At 45.7% G+C, this 19,450-nt stretch overlaps 1 protein-coding gene across 3 annotated transcripts in view; it reads right to left on the bottom strand.

The window, feature by feature from the left end:
* Positions 1-6,616: 6,616 nt before the first annotated feature.
* UCKL1 (uridine-cytidine kinase 1 like 1) overlaps positions 6,617-19,450 on the bottom strand; it is a 58,100-nt gene continuing 45,266 nt past the window's right edge. For 2 of the 3 annotated variants that reach the window (XM_070941819.1, XM_070941817.1), the window contains exons 10-15: positions 18,947-19,040; positions 15,977-16,039; positions 13,848-13,970; positions 10,049-10,156; positions 8,796-8,952; positions 6,617-7,049 (exon numbers count right to left, since the gene is read on the bottom strand). In XM_070941819.1, the coding sequence (XP_070797920.1) occupies positions 6,973-7,049; positions 8,796-8,952; positions 10,049-10,156; positions 13,848-13,970; positions 15,977-16,039; positions 18,947-19,040 (622 nt within the window). In that variant the 3' untranslated portion in view covers positions 6,617-6,972. The remainder of the gene's footprint in view (positions 7,050-8,795; positions 8,953-10,048; positions 10,157-13,847; positions 13,971-15,976; positions 16,040-18,946; positions 19,041-19,450) is intronic. The other variant, XM_070941820.1, reaches the window with a different exon arrangement.

The raw sequence follows: 19,450 nt of genomic DNA, 5'->3' as shown, positions 1-19,450 counted from the left end.
GCACCCACAACTGGGTCCTCAATTTACCTACCTTAGAAAGGATGGAAGGCTGAGTCAACCTTGAGCCTGGCGAGATTCGAACCTGCAGTAATTGCAGGCAGCTGGTCTTAATAACCAGCTTAATAACAGGGTGCCTTAGACCACTTTTAAATATTGAATGTTTAAAACTTTTACCGTTTTTCATTCAGATTTTAAATTTAATTTTAAAATGTAATTTAATTTAATTTTGAGTTCAAATTTTTAACACTTGGCCTGGCCTAACTTTCTCCCTCTTTTTAAATAATTTTAAAAATATTTTTAATATTCAAAGTTTAAATTTGTTTTAAATTGATTGGGATTTTTAATCTGTCTGGGCCAAACTATTTAATTCGATTTTATTTCTGCTTTTTAAATTTTGTATGTATGTATTTTATTGTTGGCTGTTCACCGCCCTGAGTCCTTCGGGAGTAGGGCGGTATATAAATCAAATAAAAGTAAAGTAAAGTAACACTTCTTTAAAAGTTCTGCTGTGCCTGTTTTCAAAAAAAGAGACTTAGTTAGGACTTCACTGCTCTAAAATGGTGGCCCAAAAGCCTCACTGGATGATTGTCCGTGGAGATTCTCAGCCATCCAGATCATGGTTGTCCCGAAGGTGCTTTTTCAAAGGGCAAGTGGACTTCCTTGGTTTTCCCCTGAAGACATTTCGCTTCTCATCTAGGAAGCTTCTTCAGTTCTGACTGAATGGTGGAGGGTGGAAGGATTTACTGTATATTCCTTGCAGTCCTCTGGTCGTTAGTACTCTCTCTGAGACTCGCTGAGGCCACTTGGAGGTTTATCTGTGCCCTCAAGTTCACCTGAATAGTGCAAATGTGTGTGGAGCCTTCCTGGGACTGCTGAAATCCCCCAAGTGGCCTCAACGACTCTCAGAGAGAGTACTAACGACCAGAGGACTGCAAGGAATATACAGTAAATCCTTCCACAGATCAGATAACAGATCAGATCAGATAACAACAAGCAACAGAATGGAATGGAATGGAATGGAATGGAACAGAACGGAACGGAACGGAACGGAACAGAACAGAATAGAAGAACAGAGTTGGAAGGGACCTTGGAGGTCTTCTAGTCCAACCCCCTGCCTAGGCAGGAAACCCTACACCACTTCAGACGAATGGTTAACCAACATCCTCTTAAAAACTTCCAGTATTGGAGCATTCACAACTTCCAGAGGCAAGTAGTTCCACTGATTAATTGTTCTCACTGTCAAGAAATTTCTCCTTAGTTCTAAATTGCTTCTCTCCTTGATTAGTTTCCATCCATTGCTTCTTGTTCTGCCTTCAGGTGCTTTGGAAAATAGCTTGACTCCCTCTCTTCTTTGGGGCAGCCCCTGAGATATTGGAAGACTGCTATCATGTCTCCCCTAGTCCTTCTTTTCATTAAACTAGACATACCCAGTTCCTGCAACTGTTCATTGTATGTTTTAGCCTCCAGTCCCCTAATCATCCTTGTTGCTCTTCTCTGCACTCTTTCTAGAGTCTCCACATCTTTTTTATATCGTGGTGACCAAAACTGAATGCAATATTCCAAGTGTGGCCTTACCAAGGCCTTATAAAGTGATACTAACACTTCACCTGATCTTGATTCTATCCGTTTGTTTATGCAGCCCAGAACTGTGTTGGCTTTTCTGGCAGCTGCTGCACACGGCTGGCTCATATTTAAGCAATTGTCCACTAGGACTCCAAGATCCTTCTCACAGTTACTCCTATTGAGCAAGGTACCACATCTACTGTACCTGTGCATTTTGTATTTCTTCCCTAAATATAAATCCTTCCATTCTCCACCCTCTCACCCCCCCACTCTCTCTCCCTCTCTTTCTATCTATCTATCATCTATCTATCTATCTATCTATCTATCTATCTATCTATCTATCTATCTATCTATCATCTATCTATCTATCTATCTATCTATCTATCTATCTATCTGTCATCTATCTATCTATCTACTATCATCTATCTATCTGCTATCCAGTTATCTATCTATCTTCTATCATGTATCATCTCTCTATATCTACCTATGTATGTCTATCTATATTTACTATCTATCTATATCTATCATCTATCTATCATCTGTCTGTCTGTCTGTCTGCCCATCTATATCTACAATCTATCATCTATTTATAGCAGAATATGTCACAGGAAAGAAAATGGGGAGGAAATATGTACAAACTTTCTGGTGCCTCCCAAATAGGTCAAGGGTGTGTGTGTGTGTGGGGGGGCTCATGAGTGTGGGATAGCAGTTGGAAACCCACATTCATTTACTCACTGAGCTGTGAAACTCAGGGGTCAACATTGAGTCAGACCGAAAGCAAACAAAAGAAAATGGTACTTTGAGGTTCAGCTTCTTGTGTCAGGCAGTCCATCCTGTTAAGGCAAAACGTTGCTTGGTGGTTTCACCACTCTACAACAGTGGAGAGTTGCTCCCAGTTCTCTCTGGTTCTTGCAAACTGGTAGTAAAAGCAGTGGGAGGCTCTGCCCACCCGCCCGGACGTCATAATTGATGATCTGCGCATGCGCAGAAGCAAGTGCGCTTCCGTTGTAAACCAGTAGTAAAGGTAAGTAGAACCCACTTCTGCTCTACAATATTCAACCTGGACAATTTAAAGATGTGTGGATTTATATTTCCCAGAACCGCCTAAGTACCATAGTGGACTTCAATTCCCAGAATCCCCCAGCTATCATAGTGGACTTCAATTCCCAGAATCTCCCAGCTATCATAGTGGACTTCAATTCCCAGAATCCCCCAGCTATCATAGTGGACTTCAATTCCCAGAATCCCCCAGCTATCATAGTGGACTTCAATTCCCAGAATCCCCCAGCTATCATAGTGGACTTCAATTCCCAGAATCTCCCAGCTATCATAGTGGACTTCAATTCCCAGAATCCTCCAGCTATCATAGTGGACTTCAATTCCCAGAATCCCACAGCTATCATAGTGGACTTCAATTCCTAGAATCTCCTAGCTATCATAGTTGACTTCAATTCCAGAATCTCCCAGCTATCATAGTGGACTTCAATTCCCAGAATCTCCTAGCTATCATAGTTGACTTCAATTCCAGAATCTCCCAGCTATCATAGTGGACTTCAATTCCCAGAATCTCCCAGCTATCATAGTGGACTTCAATTCCCAGAATCTCCCAGCTATCATAGTGGACTTCAATTCCCAGAATCCCCCAGCTTCCAGAATGCCCCAGACTTCAAGACTCTCCCTCTTTTCTGCTGTGCTTAACATTGTCTGAATAAGTGAAACGCCTTTCCGTTCAAGCCACCCTCCGCCTACGCCAAATCTCTTTCGGGGTGCTTTTTTAAATTTTTTCCATTCTGGAGGTTTTGCTTTTCAGCTGATCGTGGGTTTTTTTTTTTTTTTCTTTTGGTCTCTCTTTCTCTTTCGAAGCTCAAAGTGAGAGAGGTGAGATTGGTATCTCGGCTTTGCTTGAATTATCTCAGTGAGTGGGTTTTTCTGGTCACTGGTTAAGAGGAAAGGCAAGGCGAGATTCGAACAGGGCGTCGTTCACTGCTATGGCCAGCGGCCGCCCACACACTTTTTCCATTGCAACCGTCAATGGCACCGAGCTGCGTTTAAAAGTCAAAAGAAAGCAAGGCATGTCAACTGGGTGAAACCAGATTTAGTGGCAGGAACTGGGAGAGGGATCTTGGAGTCTTAGTGGACAACCAATTAAATAGGAGCCAATACTGAGCCTTGGTAGTACAGTGGTCTAAGGCACCCTGTTATTAACACCAGCTTTCTGCAATTACTGTAAGTTCAAATCTCACCAGGCTCAAGGTTGACTCAGCCTTCCATCCTTTCTAAGGTAGGTAAAATGAGGACCCAGATTGTGGGGGCAATAAGCTGACTTTGTATAAATATACAAAAAGAATGAAGGTTATTGCTTAGCGCATTGTAAGCCGCCCTGAGTCTCCGGAGAAGGGCGGCATATAAATCAAATTAAAAAAAAGAAAGAGAGAGAGAGAGAGAGAGAGAAAGAAAGAAAGAAAGAAAAAGAAGGGAGGGAGGGAGGAAAAAGAAAGAAGGAAAGGAAGAAGGGAGGGAAGGAGGGAAAGAAAGAGAGAAAGAAAGAAAGAAAGAAAGAAAAGGGAGGGAGGGAAAGAGGGAGGGCCTGGTGGCTCAGCAGACTGAAAGCATTGTGATTAACACCAGCTGTCTGCAATTACTGTAAGTTCGAATCTCCCCAGGCTCAAGGTTGACTCAGCCTCCCATCCTTTCTAAGGTAGGTAAATTGAGGACCCAGTTTGTGGGGGCAATAAGCTGACGTTGTATAAATATACAAAAAGAATGAAGGCTATTGCTTAGCGCATTGTAAGCCGCCCTGAGTCTCCGGAGAAGGGTGGCATATAAATCAAATTAAAAAAAAACAACAACTGTGCAGCAGCTGCCAAAAAAAGCTAATGCAATCCTAAATTGCATTAACAGAGGGATTCAGTCAAGATCAAGGGAGGTACTAATACTATAAAGCCTTAGTAAGACCACACCTAGAGTACTGCATCCAGTTTTGGTCACCACACTATAAAAAAGATGTTGAGACTCTAGAAAGAGTGCAGAGAAGAGCAACCAGGATGATTAGGGGACTGGAGACTAAAACATACGATGAACGGTTGCAGGAACTGGGCCTGGCTAGTCTAGTGAAGAGAAGGACCAGGGGAGACAGGAGAGCATCTTTCAATATTTGAGGGGCTGCCATAGAGAGGAGGGAGTCAAGCTATTTTCCAAAGCACCGGAAGGCCAGACAAGGAATAATGGATGGAAACTGAACAAGGAGAGATTCAACCTGGAAATAAGGAGAAATTTTCTGACAGTGAGAACAATCAACCAGTGGAACAGAAGTTGCCTTCAGAAGTTGTGGGAGCTTCATCCCTTGAGGCTTTTAAGAAGACTGGATTGCCATCTCTCAGAAATGGTGTAAAGATGCAGTGATGGCTAACCTTTTTGCCATTGCGTGCCAAAAGTGGGGTGGGGGAGCATGGGGGGGGGCTCGTGCGTGCGGGTGCCCACACCCATAATTCAATGCCCCCGGCGCCCCATCCCCCATGCATGCACATGTGACCCCCCATGCTCCCCCCGCCTTTGGCACGTGACGGCAAAAAGGTTACCGATGAGCCTGGTAGGCCTGTTTTTTGCCCTCCCCAGGCTCCAGCAGCTTTCCTGGAGCCTAGGGAGGGCAAAAATGGCCTTCCCCACCCCACTGGAGGCCCTCCGGAGGCCGAAAACAGCCTGTTTCCCAACTTCCGGTGGGTCCAGAAGGCCCAAAAATCAGTTAGCTAGCACGCACATGCCCATAGATATGGCTCTGCGTGGCACCTGTGGCACGCGTGCCATAGGTTTGCCATCATGGACCTACAGGGTCCCTTCCAACTCGGTTAATCTGTATCTGTATCTGAGCCCTTCAATTTACATCAGTACAGGTAGTCCTCGACTTACGACCACAACTGAGCCCAACATTTTTGTCGCTAAGCGAGACACACGATAAGTGAACGTTGCCCTATTTTTGACCACCTTTCTTGCCGAAGTGGTTAAGTGAATTGCTGCAAAAGTACTTAAATCAGTAGCCTGGTTGTTAAGTGAATCCGGCTTCCCCATGGACTTTGCTTGTCAGAAGGTCGCAAAAAGAGGATCACGTGACCCGGGGACATGGCGACCGTCAAAAATATGAATCAGTTGCCAAGATTTGAATTTGGATCACCTGACCACGGGGATGCTGCAACGGTCTTAAGTGCGAAAAATGGTCATAAGTCACTTTTTTCAGCGCAGGTGAAACTTTGAACGGTCACTAAACGAACCGTTGTAAGTCGAGGACTGCCTGCAAGATGCAGATTCATAAAAGGTGGAGCTTTGATCTATGATCTTGTACCCAAATTAATTTTTTTTTCTCTTTTTACCCTGGCCCAGATGTCCCGCGAATATGGGCACCGTTGGAAACGGTGGCCGAACGTCCAGATTTCGATCACGTGACCATGGGGATATTGCAATGGTAGTAAGTGTAAAAAAAACGGTCATAGGTCACATTTTTCAGCGCCATTAAAACGGTCACTAAATGAATGGCTGTAAGCCGAAGTCTCCCGATGTGTTTGTTCATTTGTTGCTGGCAGCCAGTGGTGGGATTCAAATAATTTAACAACCGGTTCTCTGCCCTAATAACCGGCTGGGTGGGCGTGGCCACGGTGGGTGTGGCCCGGGGTGTGTGACAGGCAGCACTCGGCCTCCTGCACCCCCCTGGGAGCAAAAACAGGCCATCGGGGGGACGTGCCACCCCTCACCGCCACTTTGGGCCTAGTAGGCCTCTCTGCAGCCTCCTGGGAGTGAAAACGGGCCGCAAGGGGGCTGCGTAGCATTTTGGGCCTAGTAGGCCTCCCTGCACTTACCTGGGAGCCGAAACGGGGCGCGTGGGGACTTCTGGAAGGGGAGGGGCCAGCCAGCAATTTAACAACCGGTTCAGCCGAAGTGGTGCGAACCGGTTGAATCCCACCACTGCCGGCAGCAAACAAATCTTGACCCAGTCTGGTTTTGCAATTCTGAGTAACGAATAAAGAGACACCAGAGTGAAATCCTCACAGTTTTGCCAAGGAAGTGATGTGTGTGTGTGTTTGTTTTTTTAATAAAATAAGTTATGTTGATTTTTTTACAAAATTAAAATAAACTGCTTCTGGATTCAAAGACACTCGTGCATACTTTACAAAAACAAAACCACAGCCAGGAGCCACTCTCTTACCCGGCCAAACCCCCACCCCCCCTCCTTAAAAAATACTTTTTCAGCTTCCGATGCAAAACCAAAGCAGGAGAAAATATTAACAGCTGCGTTGCCAAATATTCTTTTTTTTGTACGCGTTTGGAGATTGACGGAGGAGAAGCGCATGAAGGCATGGGTCAAGATGCGGGTGCGGAATCTGACACTCCTTCCGAGAAGTTTCTAGACAAGAGACGCGGTCAGGAATCTAAGGTGTCTTCCTCATCGCTCCAATTCGGCGGGGCATCTGTGCCAAAGTAACGGTCTCCAAAATTTCCTAGAAAGCAGAGGGAGAGACAGTGAGATTCACATTTATTTACAGGCCGGTCCTCGACATACAACGGTTGGTTTAGTGACCGTTCAAAGGAATGACGGCCCTGAAAAAAGTTATGACTTAGGATCGTTTTCACACTCTATGACCATTGCAGCATCCCTGTTGGTCACGTGATTAAAATTGGCGACGGACTCATGTTTATGATGGATGTGCTGTCCCAGGGTCACCTTTTGTGACCTTCCGACAAGCAAAGTCATATATATATATATATACCGTATTTTTTGGAGTATAAGACACACCTACCTTTTTTGGTGAGGAAAAGAAGAAAAAGAAATCTCCCTCTGCCTCTGAGCAATTTTTCCTCATTGCAGCAAACAGCAAACAGCCTGCTTTACTTTCATTTTCGTTTTCAGCATAGCTTGATTAGCACAAGGAAAAAAAAAACTGCTCCAGCAATTTATCCCTTTGCAGCAAGCAGCAGAGTCCTGCGCAAAACAGCTGAAAGCAAATCAGCTGAGAGTCGGGAGGCTGATTCAATCAACTTGTGATAATTAGGTTGTGCTGAAGCTGAAAGGAGCTGTTTTTTCTTGCTGTTTGCTGCAAGGAGGTAAACTGCTGGGAGGCAGAGGCCAAAGGGTGGGGGCCAGTGGGTGGGCGGGGCTACATTCGGTGTATAAGATGCACCTAAATTTTCACCCCCTTTTAGGGGGGAAAAAAGGCGCGTCTTATACTCCTAAAAATACGGTATATTTCTTTTGAGAGCAGGCATCAGGATTTCATTTTAATGTGTGCCATTGTGTAGCAATAGCAATAGCACTTAGATTTATATACCGCTTTACCGTGCTTTACAGCCCTCTCTAAGTGGTTTACAGAGTCAGTCTCTTGCCCCCAACAATCTAGGTCCTCATTTTATCCACCTCGGAAGGATGGAAGGATGAGTTAACCCTGAGCCTGGTGAGATTTGAACTGCCAAATTGTAGGAAACCAGCAGTCAGTAGAAGTAGCCTGCAGTACTGCACTCTAACCACTGTGCCACCGTGGCTCATGTGTATACAGAGAAGTTACAATAAAGGTTATCTTTTATCTTATTTTATCTTATTTTATCTCATCTCATCTTAAGCTTAAGCTTAACTTATCTTATCTACCTTATTTTATCATCTTATATCTTATGTGGTGCAGTGACCTAGAGGTGGAGCTCTCGCCTCACAATCAGGAGGCTGTGAGTTTGATCCTAGGTAGAGGCAGATATTTCTCTCTCTGGGCACATCTGTTGAAAAAAACTCCACACTGGCAACAGGAAAGGCATCTGGCCAGTAAATACTCAGCTCCGTTCAGTTGCCCAGACTTCACCCCGCAAGGAATCATGGAATTGTTAAAAGAGGATGATGATGATTTTATCTTATCTTCTTGCTTTACTTTATCATCTTACCGTACCTCACCTCACCTCACCTCACCTCACCTCACCTCACCTCACCTCACCTCACCTCACCTCACCCTATCCTATCCTATCCTATCCTATCCTATCCTATCCTATCCTATCCTATCCTAATGGGCGTTAAGTGTGAATAATAGTCATAAGTCACTTTTCTCAGCGCTATTGTCACTTCAAACAGTCACTAAATGAACTGTTGTAATTCGAGGACTATCTGTATTTTCCCCGCCTTCCGACCAGCCTTTTCCCCTAAATCCGCCCATTGCGTTCGTGTCTTATGGCCATCCTTATTTTAGATCCCTGATGGAACCACTCACCAATACCAGGGATGATGCGAAAAAGGTCATTCACTTTCTTGTCCACAGCAGTTGTGATGATCTTGACTTGCGGGAAGGCGTAGGCGACGGAGTGGACGCCCATCTCGGCCATCAACAAGGAGAGAAGAAAAATCTTATCCTCCAGAACGTCGTGATCCTAAAGGAAACAACGGGATTTCAGCCTCTCTTTCACTCCTAGCTTTACTTTCCGGTTTTTGCAGGTAGCAATAGCACTTAAGACTTATGAGTGGTGCGGTGGCCTAGAGGCAGAGCTCTAGGAGGCTGTGAGTTCGATCCTAGGTTAGAATCAGATATTTTTCTCTCTGGGCACAATATCTGCGGAACAAAACTCCGCATTGGCGACAGGAAGGGCATCTGGCCAGGAAACACTCAGCTCCATTCAGTTGCCCAGACTGAAGGTATTATGGGGTCGTTAAAAGAGGATGAATCACACTTAAGACAGAGATGGGATTCACATTCTGTAGCAACCGGTTAGCTCAGCACCGGAAATATGAGCACATGTGTCTGCACATAGGTGCAACGACACAAGACACGGCAATTCGCTTGCGCATGCCGTCTGCACATGCATGTGACATCAAACATCACAGCAATTCACTCGCGCGCGTCATCCGCACATGCGTGCAGCATCAAAAATACAGCGATATAGGATGGGATTGCACCCAGGTCGCTACTACCGGTTCCCCCGAACCGGTCTGAACCGGTTGAATACCACCTCTGATTTAAGATTTACATACCGCTTCACAATGCTTTTACAGCCCTCTCTAAGCAGTTTGCAGAGTCAGCCATCTTGCCCCCAACAATCTGGGTCCTCATTTTACCGACCTCGGAAGGATAGAAGGCTGAGTCAATCTTGAGCCAGTCAGGATTGAACTGCCAAACTGCTGGCAGCCAGCAGTCAGCAGAAGTAGCTTGCAGTGCTGCATTCTAACCACTGCGCCTCTACTCTACTCTACTCTACTCTACTCTACTCTACTCTACTCTACTCTAGTCTGCAGTGATTCACTTAACAACTGTAGCCAGAAAGGTGGAAAAATGGGGCAAAAATTCACTTAACAAATGTCTCACTTAACAACAACGGAAAATTTTGTCTCAATGGTGGTGGTAAGTCGAGGTCTACCTGTACCTTTGAATCCAAGTCATAAGTAGCCCCCAGGTAAGTCCGTTGTAACTTTGAACTGCCGCTAACCAACCCGTTGTAAGTGGAGGACCACGTAGATTCCCATTTTCCTTACCAGCAACACCCTCACGGCCATCATTGCCGCTGCCCCCGTGGAGACGGTGCAGTCCATCAAAATCACGTGGTCTTCACTGATGTCCTTTGGGAGTCTCAGGTAGTGTAGCTGGAAGGGAAGAGAAAGACATCAGGGTGCAAGCAAGGAGCGGATGAGATATTTATTTATGTATTTATTTACCGTATTTTTCGGAGTATAAGACGCACTTTCCCCCCCCCCCTAAAATAGGGTGAAAATTTGGGTGCGTCTTATACACCAAATGCAGCCCCGCCCACCCACCGGCCCCCATCCTTTGGTCTCTGCCTCCCAGCAACTTACCTCCTTGCAGCAAACAGCCCGTTTCAGCTTCAGCACAGCCTGATTAGCCCAAGCAGTTGATTGTCGGTTGGATCGGCCTCCCGACCCTCAGCTGTTTCAGGCTGCAAGGTTTGCCATTGCCTACTGACACGCGGGCCTCTGCTGTTTGCTGCAAGGAGGCAAATTGCCGGGAGGCAGATTTTTTTTTTGTGCTAATCAGGCTGTGCTGAAAATGAAAATGAAACTAAAGCAGGCTGCTGTTTGCTGCAAGGAGGCAAATTGCTGGGAGGCAGATTTTTTTTCTTGTGCTAATCAGGCTGTGCTGAAAAAGAAACTGAAACTAAAGCAGGCTGTTTGCTGTTTGCTGCAAGGAGGCAGGGGCAGATTTTTTTTCTTGTTTTCCTCCCCAAAAAAAGATAGGTGCGTCTTGTAGTCCAGAGAGTCTTATACTACAAAAAATACGGGTATGTACAGGTGGTCCTCGACTTACAGCAGTCCGTTCAGTGACCGTTCAAAGTTACAACGGCACTGAAAAAAGTGACTAATGACTATTTTTCCACACTATTGCAACATCCCCTCATGGTCACATGATCAAAATTTAGCCGCTTGGCAACTGACTCACATTTATGACCACTGCAGCGTCCCAGGGTCATGTGATCCCCTTTTGCGACGTTCTGACAAGCAAAGACAATGGGGAAGCCACTATACACTTAACAACAGAGGCAAGACAGATCGTAAACTGGGGCGGAATTCACTTAACAGATGTCTCACTTAACAACAGAAATTTTGGGCTCAATTGTGGTCGTAAGTCGAGGACTACCTGTCTATTTATTCCTTGCAAGGATTTCTATCACGCTTCTCGTGGTAAAATTCCTCCCAAAGCAGCTTTCAAAGATCTGTGTACAACAATGCAACAATATTACGTGAAAACAAAGGACAAACAGCTCAGTTGTTGTTTGTTTTTTTATGACACAACTATGTAATATCATCAGTGCTGGTGAGTGTGGGGTTGGCTCCCTGTTTATATACAGTAGCTTGTTTTGCCAGGGGATGATTTTTCTCCTCGGTAGTTCCTTGATTAGGGTATTGTTTTCTGCTTGATTGTTTGTCTGGTGTTAATCCCTGCTTATCTGGCTGTAGGCTGCTGGAGAGGATGTGTTCTGGTCTTTTGGTTTCATATAAAAGTAAAGGCTCTATCCTGTCGTGTCCGAATCTAGGGCACAAGTGCTCATCTTCATTTCTTAGCTGAGGGAGCCAGTGTTGTCCGAAGACTATTGTGCGGTCATGTGGCCAGCATGACACCACAATGCAACACAGAGGGTGCAACGAAACACGGAACAAACCGTGTTCCGAACATAACAGACCCATTATGTCCCCACATATACATATGTGATATGCCAAGATGGTGCTGCCAATGGTGAAATGCTCTCTAATCTGTCTTCCATTGAGGACTTGTATACTGCATGAGTCAAAAAGAAGGCTGCGAAAATATTTACAGACTCCTCGCATCCTGGACATAAACTGTTTCCACTCCTACCCTCAAAACGACGCTATAGAGCACTGCACACCAGAACAACTAGACACAAGGACAGTTTTTTCCCAAATGCCATCACTCTGCTAAACAACTAATTCCCTCAACACTGTCAAACTAGTTACTAAGTCTGCACTACTATTAATCTTCTCATCGTTCCTATCACCTATCTCAGTGATGGCTAACCTTTTTGCCATCATGTGCCAGGAAGGGGGGGGCAAGGGAGGTTCGCACGCACGCGTGCCCACACTCATAATTCTATGCGCCCCGCGCCCCACTCCCCCACCCTGCTCTTGGCATGTGATGGCCCGTTTTTCTTTCTCACCTGGCTCCAGATCCTCTCTATGCATCTAGGGAGGGCGAAAACAGCCTTCCCCACCCCCTCGGAGGCCCGAAACGGCCCATTTCCCAACATCCAGTTGGACAGGAAGTGATGTTTTTTGCTGTCCCCAGCCTACAGAGACTCCCGGAGCTAAGCTGGCGTGCCAGGAGACATGGCTCTGCGTGCCACCTGTGGCACGCGTGCCATAGGTTCGCCATCACGGACTTATCTCCTCCCACTTATGACTGCATGACTGTAACTTCGTTGCTTGTATCCTTATGATTTATATTGATATTGTTTCCTAGTATGATTCGATTGCTTATTTATACCCCATGACTATCATTAAATGTTGTGCCTTGTGATTCTTGATGAGTGTATCTTGTCTTTTTATGTAGAAGAGAAGAGAAGGGAAGGGAAGGGAAGGGAAGGGAAGGGAAGGGAAGGGAAGGGAAGGGAAGGGAAGGGAAGAGAAGAGAAGAGAAGAGAAGAGAAGAGAAGAGAAGAGAAGAGAAGAGAAGAGAAGAGAAGAGAAGAGAAGAGAAGAGAAGAGAAGAGAAGAGAAGAGAAGAGAAGAGAAGAGAAGAACAGAGTTGGAAGGGACCTTGGAGGTCTTCTAGTCCAACCCCCTGCCTAGGCAGGAAACCCTACACCACTTCAGACAAATGGTTATCCAACATCTTCTTAAAAATTTCCAGTGTTGGAGCATTCACAACTTCTGGTGGCAAGTTGTTCCACTGATTAATTGTTCTAACTGTCAGGAAATTTCTCCTTAGTTCTAAGTTGCTTCTCTCCTTGATTAGTTTCTACCCGTTGCTTCTTGTCCTGCCTTCAGGTGCTTTGGAGAATAGTTTGACTCCCTCTTCTTTGGGGCAGCCCCTGAGATATTGAAACACTGGTATCATGTCTCCCCTAGTCCTTCTCTTCATTAAACTAGACATACCCAGTTCCTGCAACCGTTCTTCATATGTTTTAGCCTCCAGTCCCTTAATCATCTTTGTTCATGAGAGATGTACACTGAGAGCATATGCACCAAAGCAATTGTATATCCAATCACGCTTGGCCAATAATCTAATCTATGTGTATATATACAAACACGCACATGCGTATAATAACCTAGTCCTAGATAAGCAGGCATTAACGCCAGACAAAAAACCAAGCAGAAAATACTATGTATAATTTTGATTAAAACTTCTAAAAAACAGGATATTTTTTCAAAAAAAAGTAGCTGTTTTTAAAAATAGTCCAGGTACCGTTAGCATGAAATTGGAGGAATTAGACCAAACTAGAATCTTCTAATTTCTCTCTATCAGACAGAGAAACATTAAACAGACCAAACATGGCTGGCTGGGGAATTCTGGGAGTTGAAGTCCACAGATTTTAAAGTTGCTGAGGTTGAGGAAAGAGTAACAGTAACAGAGTTGGAAGGGACTTTGGAGGTCATTTAGTCCAACCCCCTGCTCACGCAGGAGACCTGTACTGGGGATTCGAACCGCCGAACTGCCGACCTTTCTGATCGACAAGCTCAGTGTCTTAGCCACCGAGCCACCTAGTCAGGCGATGAGATGAGAGGATAGATCTAACAAATAAATCATGAAGAATATTAAAAAAAAAAGGGGCTTCCTCATCTTTTCCGATTTTTAGCACTTTACCTCAGGCTCCCCTGTGTATCGGTTTGTCTGAATCAGGATGGTGCCGATCCGGACATCCTTGCAAACGGCCCTCAGGGCTGGCTCCATGGTCTCTCCGGCCCTCAAAATGGAGACCCCTGTGATCTGGAAGAGAGAAGGTGCCATTTTAACAGCATTTCAGAGAACCAGATCCTCTTTGCCTTCCATCTTCTCCGGCTTAGGTCAAAAGCTCAGAATATGACTTTTTTTTTTTTTTTTTTTGCTTGTCACCTCCAGGCAGGCAGCCATCTCCTCTATGGGATCCCAGAGTGTCACGTTTATAAAGAAAAGAGAACAACGTCTGTAGTTCATTGCTTTCTTTCTTTCTTTTTCTTTCTTTCTTTCCTTTCTTTCTTCCTTCCTTCTTTCCTCCCTGTCCCTCCCTTCTCCCCTTCCATCCCTCCCTCCCTTTCCTTCTCTCCTTCCTTCTTTCTTTCCTCTCCCTCCCTTCTCCCCTTCCATCCCTCCTTTCCTTTCCTTCTCTCCTTCCTTCCTTCTTTCTTTCCTCTCCCTCCCTTCTCCCCTTCCATCCCTCCTTCCCTTTCCTTCTCTCCTTCCTTCCTTCTTTCTTTCCTCTCCCTCCCTTCTCCCCTTCCATCCATCCATCCCTTCCTTTCCTTCTCTCCTTCCTTCCTTCCTTCTTTCCTCTCTCTCCCTTCTCCCCTTCCATCCCTCCTTCCCTTTCCTTCTCTCCTTCCTTCCTTCTTTCCTCCCTCTCCCTCCCTTCTCCCCTTCCATTCCTCCCTCCCTTTTCTTCTCTCCTTCCTTCTTTCTTTCCTCTCCCTCCCTTCTCCCCTTCCATCCCTCCCTCCCTTTCCTTCTCTCCTTCCTTCCTTCTTTCCTCCCTCTCCCTCTCTTCTCCTCTTCCATCCCTCCTTCCCTTTCCTTCTCTCCTTCCTTCTTTCCTCCCTCTCCCTCCCTTCTCCTGTTCCCTCCCTCTTACCATTCCTTCCTTCCTTCCTTCCTTCCATCCCTCCCTCCCTTTCCTTCTCTCCTTCCTTCTTTCTTTCCTCTCCCTCCCTTCTCCCCTTCCATCCCTCCTTTCCTTTCCTTCTCTCCTTCCTTCCTTCTTTCTTTCCTCTCCCTCCCTTCTCCCCTTCCATCCCTCCTTCCCTTTCCTTCTCTCCTTCCTTCCTTCTTTCTTTCCTCTCCCTCCCTTCTCCCCTTCCATCCATCCCTTCCTTTCCTTCTCTCCTTCCTTCCTTCCTTCTTTCCTCTCTCTCCCTTCTCCCCTTCCATCCCTCCTTCCCTTTCCTTCTCTCCTTCCTTCCTTCTTTCCTCCCTCTCCCTCCCTTCTCCCCTTCCATTCCTCCCTCCCTTTTCTTCTCTCCTTCCTTCTTTCTTTCCTCTCCCTCCCTTCTCCCCTTCCATCCCTCCCTCCCTTTCCTTCTCTCCTTCCTTCCTTCTTTCCTCCCTCTCCCTCTCTTCTCCTCTTCCATCCCTCCTTCCCTTTCCTTCTCTCCTTCCTTCTTTCCTCCCTCTCCCTCCCTTCTCCTGTTCCCTCCCTCTTACCATTCCTTCCTTCCTTCCTTCCTTCCTTCCTTCCTTCCTTCCTTCCTCCCCCCATCTCACAAATACAGTGACTTTGGGCAACGGCAGTGGTGAAATTCAAATTTTTTTACTACTGGTTCTGTGGGCGTGGCTTGGTGGGCGTAATGTGGCTTGGTGGGCGTGGCAGAGAAAGGATACTGCAAATTCCCCATTCCCGCCCCACCCCTGGGGGAAGGCTATTGCAAAATCTCCAGTCCCACCTCACTCTGGGGCCAGCCAGAGGTGGTATTTGCCGGTTCTCCAAATTACTTAAAATTTCCGCTACTGGTTCTCCAGAACCTGCTGGATTTTGATTTTCACCCGAGCAACGGTGAAAAACCAAATTTAAGACATATCAAACTAAATTAGCTGTTTTCAAATATCTCTCTCTCCCTCTCTTTCTCCCTCCCTCCCTCCCTCTCTCTCTCCATGATGCCACTGCTCTAAGAATTGCTCAAGGCTCTCTGGATTAAAAATGAGATTGAACCTAAATTTTGTGCCAACACACCACAAAAAAAAAAACATGCTAATAAACAGTCACACGATTTCCCTTTCAAGCATCTTTTGCTGCTTGGACTCACTTGCTTCCCACTATACGTACAACCTTCGTAGTCCTCGCCTTGTGGCGTTTGCACTGTGCAGCTCTGGAAACAAAAGAGGAATGGCATAAATTAATCATAAACACAGGTGGTCCTCGTCTTAGCGACTGTTCCAAGTTATGACGGATGCCAAAAAAGGTCCTTGACAAGCAGGACTCAAAGTTCCAACAGCCACACCGCCGGATCGCATTCTGGACATTTGGTAACTGGCCCACATTGGCGGCTGTTTGCACTGTCTCATGGTCAGTGACGGGGGGTGGGTGGGTTTGCAAGAAACTGGAGTTCAGTTCTGGCGAAAAATGCATCACTGTGGACAACGGGTTCATTTAACGCCCATTGCATGCAAACTGTGATTTGGATAAATTCCTATTTAGGGGTTGCATCCATGTCCCTGTCTTAGGTTGGCTATTGCAGCATGCATGCTGCCAATCAACATAGTTTGCTCTCCTATGGAGAGATCCAGAATATAGAATAACAAGAGTTGGAAGGGACCTTGGAGGTCTTCTAGTCCAACCCCCTGCTTAGGCAGGAAACCCTATACCTTGCTGGACAAATGGCTGCCCAGTCTCTTCTGGAAAACCTCTGTGATGGAGCACCCACAACTTCTGGAGGCGAGCTGTTCCACTGATGAATTGTTCTCACTGTCGGAAAATTTCTCCTTTAGTTTTAGGTTGCTTCTCTCCTTGGTTAGTTTCCATCCATTATGTCTTTACTTGCCCTCAGGTGCTTTGGAGAATAGGTTGACCCCCTCTTTTCCGTGGCAACCCCTCAAATATCAGAAGACTGCTAACATTTATTTATTTATTTATTTATTTATTTATTTATTTATTCATTCATTCATTCATTCATTCATTCATTCATTCATTCATTCATTCATTTATAAATTTGTATACCGCCCTTCTCCCTGAGGACTCAGGGCGGTGAACAGCCAAGTAAAAACATAAACTACAAATATTCAAATACAATTAAAAAGATATATATAAATTTGGCCCCATGATTAAAAACAATAACAAACATTTAAAAACATTTTTAAAAAGTGTTAGGCCAGCCCGGCTTGCTGGAAAAAGAAGGTTTTAAGGGCATGGCGGAAGGCACCGAGGTCTTGGATTCTCCTTATCTCGGGGGGCAACTGATTCCAGAGGGTAGGTGCCCCCACAGAGAAGGCCCTCCCCCTGAGGGTCACCAGCCTACATTGTTTGGCTGATGGCACCCCGAGGAGGCCCTCTCTGTGGGAGCGCACAGGTCGATGGGAGGCCGTCGGTAGCAGCAGGAGGTCTCGAAGATGTCACACACGTTGTCCCAAAGGTGCTTTTTCAAGAGGCAACTGGACTTTCTGGTTTTTCTTTGAAGACATTTTGCTTCTCATCCAAGAAGCTTCCTCAGCTCTGGCTAGATTTATACTCCTTGCAGACAGATGGTCATTTGCATTCTTTTAGAGTCTAAAATTTAGAGAGTCGTTGAGGCCACTTGGAGGTTTATCTGTATTGTCAGCATCACCTGAGTAGTGCAAATGGTTGTGGAGCCTTCTTGGAACTGTTGAAAGCTTTCTTGGAACTGTCCTTTCAACAGTTGCAAGAAGGATCCACACCCATTTGCACCACTCAGGTGACCCTGAGGACAAAGACAAACTCCAAGTGGCCTCAACGTCTCTCTAAAAAGATGCAAACGACCAGCTGTCTGCAGGGAGTATCAATCCTTCTATTCCTCACCATCCAGTCAGAGCTGAAGAAGCTTCTTGGATGAGAAGAGAAACGTCTTCAAAGAAAAACAAAGAAAATCCAGCTGCCTCTTGAAAAAGCACCTTTGGGACAACTGTGACGTGGATGACTGATAATCTCAATAGACATGTCACACTAGTTCTTCTCTTTGTTAGACTAGATACATCTGCTCCTACAACTGCTCATCGTATGGTTTAGCCTCCAGCTTCCTAATTATCATTTTTATACCTCTCTTCACTCTTTCTAGAACCTCAGCATCATTTTTGTATCGTGGTGACCAGAACTGGATGCAGGATTCCAAGTGTGGCCTCACCAAGGCCTTATAAAGTGGTATTAACACTTCACCTGATCTTGATTCTATCCCTCTGTTTATGCAGCCTAGAACTGTGTTGGCTTTTTTGGCAGCTGCTGCACACGGCTGGCTCCTATTTAAATGATTGTCCACTAGGACTCCAAGATCCCTCTTACAGTTACTACTATTGAGCCAGGTACCACCTATTCTACACCGGCGCATTTGGTTTTTCTTGGCTAAGAGTCAGGGGTGAAATGTTCCCGGTTTGGACTGGATCGCCTGATCCGGTAGTGATGGTGGCGGGTGGTTCGGAAAACCGGTAGCAAAAATCTCGGCACCCCCCCCCCACCATGCCCAGCTGAGCCGCACGATCATCAGAGGCTTTTTTTTTTTTTTACTTTTAAAAGCATTTTTTCTACAACCTCTTCCGACGAAAAAATGCTTTTAAAAGTAAAAAAAAAAAAGCCTCTATGATCGCGCGGCTCAGCTGGGATCGTCAGAGGCTTTTCAAAGCATTTTTTTCTGCAACCTCTTAGCCGAAGAGGTGGTAAAAAAAAATGCTTTGAAAAGTCTCTGACGATGCCAGCCGAGTTGCCTGATCGGCAGAGAGGCATTTTTTAAAAAGCCTCTCTGACGATACCAGCTGAGTTGCCTGATTGGCAGAGGCTTTTCAAAGCATTAGAAAAAATGCTTTGAAAAGTTAAAAAAAAAAAAAAGTTGGCCACGCCCACCCAGTCACGTTAACCCCCCACCAAGCCACACCCACAGAACCGGTAATAACAAATTTTACATTTCACCCCTGCTTAGAGTAAAACCTTACTTTTCTCACCACTGAATTGCATTTTGTTGGATAATGCCCAGTGTTCAATGATGCTTAGGTCTCCATCATTAAACCAACTTATAAAGCAGACATTTCTTTTGTCTCTCTCATGTGTTACTTACCTGGAAAGGCAGCAACGACAACGCGTGCTCAATCAGAAGGCGCATTAGCCGTTTGGAGTAGAAAATAAACTCATCCCGGCTTGTCTCCTTGTTTCTGGAAAGAAGAAAAGGGACAGGACAAATATGTGTCAATTCGCAAAGCTTCCCGGGCCTGCTCTCGAGTTGCCAAAGGCAAGGCAGATGGGAAACCGACGAAGCAACACAGCAGCCAAAGACAGGAGGCACACTCCAGACATATCTTTCTCAAGACTGTCTCCCAGTGTTACCCACAGCCGCCGGAGGGGAGTGATCTCTACAACCAATGAAATTGCTCCATTGGCAAATGTGATTGATGACACACCCTGGGGGGAGGGGGGAAACAGGGTCATGATTAGGGCTGTAAATTACGTGGGGTCAGAGTTGGCTTCATTTGGGTACCTTCCTAATAAATAACTGGATTTCTTTTGAAGCTTGGCTCGAGGCTCATGATTTAATTAGGGCATCCGTCGGAACCCTGAGAATATG

This window comes from Pituophis catenifer, unplaced genomic scaffold, assembly GCF_029215685.1.
Source record: "Pituophis catenifer annectens isolate HBS135680 unplaced genomic scaffold, rPitCat1.0.hap2 SCAF_3, whole genome shotgun sequence".
NCBI classification, from domain to species: domain Eukaryota; kingdom Metazoa; phylum Chordata; class Lepidosauria; order Squamata; family Colubridae; genus Pituophis; species Pituophis catenifer.
This window is presented reverse-complemented; position numbering and strand designations above follow the sequence as displayed.